Genomic DNA, 11,019 nt, shown 5'->3' with positions numbered 1-11,019 from the left:
TGTATTACACCCCCTGGCATATGTTAATTTTGTTCTGATTGTATACATGTTCTGTATACTGTTTCTTAATAAAGTTTAATATTTTGAAAAAAACAAAAAAACAAAAAAACAAACAAACAAACGGCCCTAGTCAGCCCCAAGCAATCAAATTGCATAGATTTTTAGAAGAGTTTGATTTTTCTTAGCCCCTTATTTAAGTTATGTGTCTTGTTTATGGAACCTCACTTTTAGAGATTTTATGATCCCCCTTGTCGTCTTTATTTCTGTTCCTTGTTTTTCATTCTTTTTTTATTGTTATTTATTTTTGTATTGGTTATTCGTCTTTTTATTTTATTATTATGTAGATGTGTGAATATGGATGTGTATGTATGCATGTGTATATGCATATATATGTATATATATGTGTGTGTATGTATGTTTACTTTCAGTTATTGTCGATTTCATTGTGGTGTACAGGAGATGTGATTCTGTTCTGATTGATTTGTGGCTTGTCTCTTTGAGATTGTCATTGTTATTGTTCTAAATAAAGTTCATTAAAAAAAAACGGCCCTAGTCGATAGTGGCTACGTCATCAGAAGTATGCGCGCGCACCCTTATACGTCGTCACTGTTTAACTGTAAGTATAAAAAAACGCAGTGATGATGACATTCCAACACTCGTGGGGGCAGCAACGTGGCAAAAACGAGGACGAAGTACGTTTAAAATACAAACGAAGAAACATGTTCGGTAGTGGTGTCCACCACAGCTTTACTGTAACGTTTACGGATCTTTTACGGCTCAGGGCCGTCCTGATTTTACTTCGTTTACTCGTCACAGTGCCAGTCTTGTGTTGATAAGCCTGTTAGTGTTTAATGTTGGGACAGTTGCATGAAGCAGAATAGATGTCGAAATCCCGCCTGTTACACAACTCGGCACCAAAGGTTTTGCCAGTAGACGTGCTCAAACGCAATGTAAATCATCTCTTTTCCTTTGGCTTGATTAAATGTTAGAATGGCCGCATTGCGAGCAGCAAAGCAAGCCCTGAGGAAAGAAGTAAAGCGACGGGTTGCCACAGTGACGGACGACGAGAAACGACGGCAGTCTCTGGTCGTTTCACAGAAGGTAAGGAAATGTTCATGGAAATGTTCATGGAAACCAGTCTGTGTGTCTCAGATGTTGCATCCCCAGATTCTAACATTTCTGCGAGTATTATAAAGACTTCGCCGAAAAAGAAGATTGCCATTTTTACATATATGCAAAAACATGTGTATACAGATGTGGCAAAAGCACAGACATGCTGTACTTAAGTAGAAGTAAAGATGCTAGTGTTAAAAATGATTCCAGCAAAAGCTGAAGTACTTATTCAACGTCTTTACTGAAGTAAAAGTGAAAAGGTGCAAGCTCTGAAATGTACAAAAGTAAGAAAGTTTAAAAAGGACACTTCCACCAACTACTTTCACGCACTGGTAGCTAGACCTTCTCATATATTACTGTAAAACAAAAATAATGTTTATAAGAAAATAGAACTGTTATGTAAATCTAAATTCTAATGCTAATGAATGTACTTATTTTGAAACGTTTATTTATGACACAAGCAATAAGGGAATAGAAAAAAATAGTTGGGGGTGACTTTGCTTCCACACCTAAACAGGAAAATGACAACAGTCATCAGATTTAGCAGGTGGAGTAACACAAAGATCTGTTTTAGTGGCTCAGTGTGGGGAACATGCTAACAGCTCACAATCATTTCTAATGTCAGCTACAGTCGATTTTCTTAGTGGCTGTGAGCCGCTAACCTGCCGCTACACACGGATCGAGTATCTGTTTAAAAATTATGGCCTTCCAGGTCATTTTAATTGGTACACTTGATAAATTGGTAGTTTATCAAGTGTCACTGAGCAGTCTTTACGTTACATCCTTCACTCCTTTCTCTGTCTGAAAATTCAGCAGCTGGACCTTTATCTAGCAATACACTGTGCAACAAACAAACACAAAATGCAGTTTGTAATAAAGGTGTTTATTATTAAGGGGGGGGGATCCAAACTTACATGGACCTGTGTGAAAAACTGCTGCATTATCCAGAAATGGCTAAAACGTGGAACCTGACATGGAGGTCTGCTCCGGGGCCTCCTCCCAATGGGAGATACCCGTAAGCCTGGCCTTGGCCCTGGCTTGGCTACACCTAGAAATTCTGTCTATAAAAATTATGAACAGAATCAGTGACAAAGGGCAGCCTAGGCGGAGTCCAACACCCACTGGAACAAGTCCAACTTATTGCTGCCAATGTAAACAAAGCTCTTGGTTGTACAAGGACTGATTTTTTCTCATAGTAATGGACAACACACCCAAGGTGAAACTCATCCCATTCTGCAACTCTGTAGGCCATTTATCTGCGTTCACACTTTTGTTTTTACTACATAATTCCATATGTGTTCATTCACTGTTTTGATGACTTTAGTGAGAATCTACAATGTAAATAGTCCTAAAAATTAAAGAAAAAAGTGTCTAAACTTTTTACTGGCAGTGTATCTTAGACCCAAAAACCTTCTAAAGATTACTGCTATAGGAGTGAAATAAATAAGTAAAATTAAATGATATAAATGATAGTAGCAAGTCCTTATTTGCAAGTCGCAAAGAGTGGCCCAACAAGTTAAGTTGGTCAAAAATAATACGTTGAATTAACTCAAATGTAAGAAAATGTTAGATAAACTTGAGCTTTTTGAGTTTTAAAAAATAATTTCACATTAGTTAATTTATTTAATTCTTTTGAGCATTCAGATTTACAGGGTATTTTCAATTAAATTAATAAATTAATTTACTCATGGAAGATTAAGGATTCAGAACCTTGATTTTCTCTTCATCTGCATTTTCTTTCAGTTGTTCAGTCACCCCAAGTACATGTCCTCTCAGCGGATTGCTGTGTTTCTGAGTATGAAGGATGAATTAAATACTCAGGAAATCATCAAGGACATGTTTAAGTGTGGTAAAAGCTGCTTCATTCCTAGATATGAGAGCACTAGCAGTCATATGGACATGTTGAAGGTCAACAGTCTGCAGGACATAGAGACGCTGCCTCTGACCTCCTGGAATATCCGACAACCTGCTAAGGAAGATAACAGCAGAGAGGAAGCATTGGCTTCAGGTTAGCATGCACACACACAAGACACTTTTATTAATAAGAGCAATAGGGGCAGACACACCTTAATACTAACCAATTGTTACACTGAATGTGGGTGGTCTAAAATTCAACTTTCAAATCAAATTCTCTGTTACACTTGGTGTAACCTAACCCCGACCATACATATACCATATATATATATAATGTTCTCTCCCCCCCCCCACTATATTTGCACATGTCGAGGAGCGTGTCAGGTTACATTTCAATGTGTGTTATACTTGTATAACTATGCATGTGACAAATAAAGAACCTTGAACCATGAACACCACAGCCACTGCACACCAGTTCAAGACAGTGCTTTACTTTGAATTCACCACAGTATTGCAAGCTAACGTGTTTATCCTGCTCTAAACCACAGAGTATACGTGGTTTGAGTAACGCAGTTTATTTTGCAGGGCATTTCAGAACATTATATTAAGATCTAATATCAGATTTTTAAAAATCAGGACATTTATGTTTATGTTATGTATTTTCGTTGTTTTTTCCTATCAGCCTACCTCTCTGACATGTCTCCCCAATGTGATGTTTGTGTAAAGTTGGTCGGAAGGTTCCTTTGTAAGTGCGCATGCGCCATTAGCGTGCTGCCTGCTGTAACCCTAATTTCCTTCGGGATTAATAAAGTATCCTGATTCTGCAGAATGTACTATGCAAAACTATACATTACTGAAATAGAAACAGGAAATGGAAATGGCAAAACCAAAATAATTTCTTTGCTTTTATAGAAAAGGGAGATGCGCACCACTTGCAAGGAAGAAACAGAAACAGCCATAAACAGGATGAAAACAGGGAAAAAAGTTGCACCAACTGATGTATATAAAAAAACTAAATTGATTACCCCGTTCCTAGAGGCGTTGGCCTTCAAAGGTTGTCCTTTACCTCCTTCACTATTTACTTTAGCAACTGAACCCTTTGCAATTCGATGCACAACTACGATGCAATAAAATAAAATATATAAAATAAAAAGAGGGACTAAAACAAGAAGACAATAAAAACAACCAAAACAACAATTACTAAGTCTGTTAAAACAAAAAATGTTTGGGTCAATGTGTGCTGAAAGCCTACATTTGTCTTCAGTAATGATTCAAAAAGTTAACCAAACGCAAAAAATTAGTTTTTGGTTGTTTTTTAAGAGACTAATGAATCGACAGATCTCAAGCTTAGGGGAAGGGAAATCTAGAGTCTGGGGGCCACAGTGGCAAAAGCTCTGTCTACCTTAGCTCTCAGCCTTGTAACAAGTAGGCCCTGATTACATGATCTCAGGGCCCTGCTAGGGACACAGAGTGTAGAATTACAATAATGTAAGCTGGTGCTTGCCCACGAAGAGCTCTAAAAGTCAGAACCAGAATCTTAGAATGAAATGTGAGTTCAGGGTCCATTGCTGCAGCATTTTGAACAACCTAGAGGGAGTTTTTTCTCAGAAAAATCAATATGAATTACAGTAATCCAGATGTGATGAACTGAATGCATCAATACCAATCTACAGTTCAGTGTGTGATACAACAGGACTTGATTTGGCAGTGTTTCTTACGTGATAGAAGCAAAACTGAACCAGAGACTTGACATAAACATCCAACATGAGACCGGAATCAAGGGTTACCCCAAGTTTCCCGACAGACGATTTAGCAAATGTTGAATGGGGACCAAGAGCTTTTATTATCTTGGGCATAAATCTGTCAGGGGAACATACAAGGACTTCCTGTTTAATCTGTATGTAGGAAGGAAAAACTGAATTTTTGAGTTAGGATGTATATGTACAGACACAATGAGAACTTTAACAGTAATTATACTGTCTACTTGCACAATCCAGGAGGTCTGGACCTGATTCTGATGCCAGGGCTGGGCTTTGACCGCGCCAGGAACCGACTGGGACGAGGGAAGGGTTTCTATGATAACTACCTGGAGCGTTGCAAAAAACACCCCAAAGGCAAGCCCTACACAATTGCCTTGGCCTTCAAAGAGCAGCTTTGTGAAAAAGTACCTGTTGATAACCATGATGTGCCCATAGATGAAGTACTGTATGAGGATGAAAAATAGCTAGTTGTCACTAGGGCTGGTCTATGAACTCAGGAAGTCCACTAACCCTTTAAACATGGCCTTTCCATTCAACACCAGGGTTTTGTAATTGTTAGAGTGGATGAAATTCGAAGGATGTCGTAATTAATGCCGTTATTATCAATGTTATCACTTCAGTCTGTGGTTGTCCTGATATGAGACAAGCTAAGGTAATATGCTCAAGGCTACAGTCAAGAAGTAATGTGTCATTTATGAGATGCATTGTCTGGTTAGTTTGTTCTTCATTCAGCAGCTCTCTCCAGTGGACTTAATTTCCAGCCAGTTTTCCGAGATGTTGTAGAATGTGATCAGATGTGGAATGCTCATCTTCAATTCAGGTTGAACTGAAGTTCACAGTGGACCGACTTTGTCAAATGAAGTCACCAGGCTGTTTATCTTGTCATAAAAAGCTTTTAAAAGGTATTTTATGTAATACTGTCTAAAATTAAATATTAATTTCCAGATCATAATAAATTGAAAGCAGCAGCAAATAAAGATGTTAGAAAATGTTTTCATGTTGCCTTCTTATCAACCAGTATTTTATATGATGTGTGATTAGCTTGGTTATCTGGTCACTGTCTCCACACAGGCTCACTGAGACAACCACAGTAGTGGGTGTCAGCCAGCAGTTCTGAGGGAAAAGTTCACAAAACATCGTTTCAACTAATTCTTAACATAAAAAGGTCGAATGAATTAATGTAAGCATCATCACACTGTGTGTTTCTTAACAAAAGTCATTGAAATTAATGTAACTAAATAACTTGTCATTGTCCTCCATGATATTATTCCTCACTAACTACTGTTGTTAACTGGATGGAAGCTTTAGCAGTGAGGGAGCACATGCAAGTTACTTGAGAAAAAGGAAAGTATGAATTGTATTTACATTTTTGTAGACTTATTAACTATTCTTACCTATTTACAAGCTTCAAAAACATTAGCAAATGTAACTTAAATCGCTGGATTAGATAGAGCCCACATTTCTTTGCTTTGTATTTGTAAATAGACCTTAACATCTTTTTTGCACACGCACAGTCTAGATGCACAAACATAACATTTTCAGATGTTTTGGTTTACAAGGTTGCAAAACTCGGTTCATAACTACGCAGTCTGATGTACAAGTACAAAATATTTATGAGTTTTTATGAAGTTTGAGCCCATACACCTCTTTCTCCCAACAAGGTTTAAGTGTTTCCTGTGTGAGGTGATCCTGTCCATGCCCTTGCAAATTCACTCAGTAATTTAATGAAAATGGTTTTCTTCTGATATCAAGAGGCATTTCTCACATTTCCATCTGAAGTGTAGCTGTTGGGGTTGATTTTGTTGCACCTGTACAGAGTCTTAAAGCCTGGTTCTGGATGCACTCTAACTTTTTAAAAAACAAACTTGTTTCTGCGTCTACTCCACGTTGTGATTCAGGTCCTATTTGAATGATTTCTTGATTGAGAACAGGTGTGGCAGTAATCAGGTCTGTGTGTGGCTAGAGACTCGATTTTCCAAAGACAGTTCATCTATGTTATAACAAGATGGGCAATCAGCTTTTCACGCAGAGCTAGGTTTGAATTTTCTTTCCTGTTAATAGTAAACACATTCATTCAGAAAACTGCATTTTGTATTTACTCGTGTTGTCTTTGTCTAATATTTCAATCTGTTTGATGATCTGAAACATTTTAGTGTGACAAACATCAAACTCAGCACCGTGGGATACCACAGATATACAGTTCATGCTTTGAGCCATTTGTCTAATTCAATTAAAATTTTAGCCTCAGTCTTACTGCAGTTTTTCACCTTACATTGAATGGAAATTAAATATGATTTCTGAATCTCATTCAAGTATTTCAAAAGTATAGTGTCATGTCTAAAATATGACCACATGTATTTTGGTAATTTTGCTTAAATTGCTTCTCTTTTGTTGATGTACTAAAACAAAAGTTGGACAAAACCATTTCCCGACCCCCCAATTCTACTAAAAACCCCAAACCAAACAGAGCACAACTCCCCCCAAAAGGCAACGGACATACTAAAATGTATGTTTTTTTTTAACACGCTATTGTCTGCCTATTTTCATACTGCAATATGATGACGTCAGCCTGCTTTTATTAAAACATTCTGATGCATGACCTTTAACTTAAGACCTTGAATCATTACAACTCAAAAAATCTATTTTATTATCTTTGCCCAGACTTCCTCCGTGAATTGTGACCCTATTGTAGTGAAGGGGTTTATTTGTTCTTGTTGTTTTGTTTTTTTCTCTTGGACAAAAATACAGGGGAAGAAACCCTTTGTGACCTCAAAGATAAATAAAAGTCATCATATAAGTACAACTATTTTACTGTTCCTTGTGATGTGAGGAATGGAAGAGCTGCACTTATATAAATTCCCTTGGGGTTAAGATTATTTGCTGTTTCTAAATAAACTTTAAAGGGGGTAATGAAACCAGACTTTTTGTCACCAGCATGGCCCAATAATTAACTGGGAGAAAAATGTGTTGGGAAAACTACAGCCTGTTAAGGAGAAATATAAATTTTGACATTCCTCATTGGAGCTTGTCACAAAGTCTCCAGCAGCTGGGAAACAGAATTGTATGGGGAAAGGCCATAAAAACAGGCAGACAGGAAGACTTAATGATCTGAAAAGGTCACAACATTTTAACTCGGACACAAAAGAGGTAATGGGAGGAGAAGTAGGAGGAAAGGGGGGCGGCAGCACTGCTGCACATTGGTAGCAAAGCACATGAATAGAAATGAAGTAATGTCATCCGCTGGCTTGTATAACATTGCATAAACCTAAATAGGAATGCCAGCTGTGCACAGACATTACAAAGCATGTTGCATTTAAATTGAATAGCCTCTGAGACAGAGCAGAAATGCTGACACAAATGAATATGGAATAAAGCAAAGGAAGGCTTAAAGTGTGTACTGTCGTATGAACCTGCAGTAATGAAGTAGCCGAACCATTTGGACAGATGAACAGCTTCAGACGCCTACTGCTGAAAGATCACTGGACCAGCCCTTTATCTTCTCAAGCATATTTGAGGGTGCATGGGAGTTTTCCTGTGATAGAAGGAATCCAACACATGCAGCATTACAGGCACTTGAACATTTTCTGTCCAGTGTTTTTTCACTTTTCTGCTTGTACAGTTTGCCAGCTGCCTCTCTAGTGCAGCACACCACCCTGCTATCAGGTCCCAGCATCCTGTTCATACAGGGCAAGCATGTTACAAGAAGGCACATGGGTCAGGTTCCCCTGACAACCCACTGCTCCACCCCTCCCCTGTAGCTGAGCCACAAACCACACCCTGCCACATACCCCCATTGCCCGAGTTAGGCTGGGGAGCCATCTGTCCTCCTGCGAGGGACACAACCATGTAGGAGTGTGATCTGAACAGAGGGTGAAAGAGCAGTCCATGAGGTAATAACAAAGCTAGTCGACGATGTGAGTGAAGTTGGCCCCCCCACCTTCTTCAAATCCAACAAAAGTGGTATCAAACGTTTGTGCTGCGTTTGTGCTGCAAAAATTTTCGTTTGTGCTGCTTCTGTTTTAAAGATATTAATAAAAATTTCTAGAGGTCATCAGAGGTCAACCAGCCCCCCCATATTAATGGAATCAAACAAAATTGATGTCAAACATTTGTGCTGCAAAAATGTTTGTTTGTGCTGCTAACATTTTAAAATTTTAATAAAATAACGTCTTGATGCGTGCTTAATCATCCAGGTAAGTAAATTCCAAAAGGTTGATTCTGTTCATCTGGACATTTTCAGTTGGAGAAACGTTTCATCACTCATCCAAGTGACTCACAACTCTTTTCCAGAATTTTGGACATAAAAGAAAGTTTAGAAATTGGCCTGCAGTTAGAAAGAGCATTTGGATCAAGAGTTTGCTTTTTAATAATGGGTTGCACAACAGCATGTTTGAAAGCATCTGGTAATGACAGGGAAGCATTAGAAGTAAAATACTAGGCCCAATAACGTGAAGAGCTTCCTTGAAAAGGTCAGAGGGAAGAATATCCTGTGGGGGATTAGAAGGTGATCAATGACTTCCTGTAAGACAAAACAAAGTCACATGCTCAAACTGCTGAAGAACAGCAGAGCACTTAGCAGGCAGAGGTCAAACACTGCCTGTGAATGTGAGACCTTAAAGCAGAGTTTTCTGGCCCATGCCCACACACACATCACCAAAATAAAACTTAAACAATAAACAAGCATTTCTAGCACTCAAACTTCATCTCTGAATTTTATATGTATCAAACTTTGATTTTGATTTAGCTTTGATTAAGAATAAAAATGCTTTATTATTAGGAAATAGACAAAAGCTCTGTGTTAGCAATCTGATCATTTTTAATCACAAAGGCTGAATATTAATGCCTTTTACGCTCTCTTAGCTGTGATGTAGCTGTGAACTAAGGCATTTGCTTGATTACTTGAATATAAAAATGTTTGGTTAATATAAATATATGATGTTCAAGTTTGTTACATGATTCCTTCTTGTTGGTTGTATTTGAATCAAAGAAAATTCAGAGCAACTAGATCTATATGTGTTCACCCAATAAGTACTTGAAAACAGTGACTCTGTCGTTGCTAATGATTGTGCATGCTCCACACTCCTGAAAAAGCTAACTAATCCTCAGAGCTACCATTTGCAGAAATACTTTTTTGTATCCCTGATGCCAAGGGTATAGCTATAGACCTGAATGTATTTATTTCTGTAGGAGTGAAGAGTAAATGTAGTTATTAAAGTTTTGTAATTGTATAGTTAACAAAGCTAGCTCAAACGTGTGCTTTGTTGTTCTGTTTTCTAGTTTACTCCAGGTATTTTTTCACAAGTGAATAATAAAGAGAAAGACTTTGTGTGGAAATCTATTTGTATTCTCTTGATTAGCTACTGTTAGCCTCTGTGCTATACCTGAGACTTGGCGGGGACTGTTATGGTCACCAGCTTCAAAGGCCAAAGCCCCCCCTCCGATCCTCCTTCCCCAACCCCTGACACACTAGCAGAGGGGCTCAACAGCTTCTTTGCCTAGCTTGAGACCATCCCTCCCCCGGACCCATCACCAGGGTCCAGGGGAGGGATGGAGGGCGAACCAGTTTGGTGATAAAGCTCATCTTTATCACCAAACTGGTTCGCCTTCAGATCCCCTCTGCCATGCCTTCAAACGTTTGAAATGTTGCTACTCTTATGAGTTAGACATCAATGTCTTCATCCAGGATGTGTTGGTCCTCACTTGTTTGTTAGCAATGCCCAGGTGTCTGGTCTGAATAGAATAGAATTCAACTTTATTGTCATTGCACACGTCACAAGTACAAGGCAACGAAGTTCAATGAAATCTGCAGTCACATCTGCTTTAGTTGCAGTTGTTGCAGTTGTTCCCTCGCTCAAAACAAGCATAAAAGTTGTAGTGGTGTTTTGCGTTTTTTAAGCTCCTCTTTAGCTTAGCCCTGGCTGTATGGTAGGCCTGTGCATCCCTGACCTGAAGGCGTTATTGCGGGTCCAGTTCATCCAAAGCTTCTGGTTGGGGTACATGGTGATCTGTTTCTGGGTGGTGACACTGTCTGTAGTCGTGGAGATGTAGTCCAGTACAGATGAGGTGTACTGGTCCAAGTCTGTGTGGATGAACGTATTCCAGTCTGTGGTTTTGAATTGGAGCACGGCATCTGTCCCCTCTGGCCACACTTTAATTGTCTTCACAGCAGGTTTCACGCATCGGATGAGTGGTGAGTACTGAGGTGTGAGGAACAGGGAGAGATGGTCTGTTGTTTGGACCTGAGCCATCCACCAGAGCTCAAACACATGTTTGAAGTCTTGCAGAGGATATT

The 11,019-nt window shown here is 38.8% G+C and overlaps 1 protein-coding gene across 2 annotated transcripts; it reads left to right on the top strand.

Annotated features, from left to right (window-relative positions):
• Positions 1 to 592: 592 nt before the first annotated feature.
• On the top strand, positions 593 to 5,720 carry mthfs (5,10-methenyltetrahydrofolate synthetase (5-formyltetrahydrofolate cyclo-ligase)). Of its 2 annotated transcripts, none has more exons than XM_082531370.1 (4): positions 593 to 616; positions 990 to 1,101; positions 2,857 to 3,121; positions 4,965 to 5,720. In XM_082531370.1, exons 2-4 carry the CDS (start codon positions 991 to 993, stop codon positions 5,189 to 5,191), a joined length of 603 nt encoding a protein of 200 aa, XP_082387496.1. In that variant the 5' UTR covers positions 593 to 616; position 990; the 3' UTR covers positions 5,192 to 5,720. The 2 variants fall into 2 exon arrangements, with proteins under 2 accessions (XP_082387496.1, XP_082387495.1); XM_082531369.1 differs by having other exon boundaries at positions 609 to 692.
• Positions 5,721 to 11,019: the final 5,299 nt, after the last annotated feature.

This window comes from Aulonocara stuartgranti (genome assembly GCF_965226115.1).
Source record: "Aulonocara stuartgranti genome assembly, chromosome: 1".
Lineage (NCBI taxonomy): Eukaryota > Metazoa > Chordata > Actinopteri > Cichliformes > Cichlidae > Aulonocara > Aulonocara stuartgranti.
Note: the sequence above shows the minus strand (reverse complement) of the source record. Positions and strands in the feature narration are given on the sequence as shown.

Bases quoted from the DNA above. Each gene is read 5' to 3' on its own strand.
- mthfs (XM_082531370.1), top strand. From the start codon at position 991: ATGGCCGCATTGCGAGCAGCAAAGCAAGCCCTGAGGAAAGAAGTAAAG. The intron at 1,102-2,856 runs GTAAGGAAATGT...ATTTTCTTTCAG, and splicing joins CTCTGGTCGTTTCACAGAAG to TTGTTCAGTCACCCCAAGTA. The intron at 3,122-4,964 runs GTTAGCATGCAC...TGCACAATCCAG, and splicing joins AGAGGAAGCATTGGCTTCAG to GAGGTCTGGACCTGATTCTG.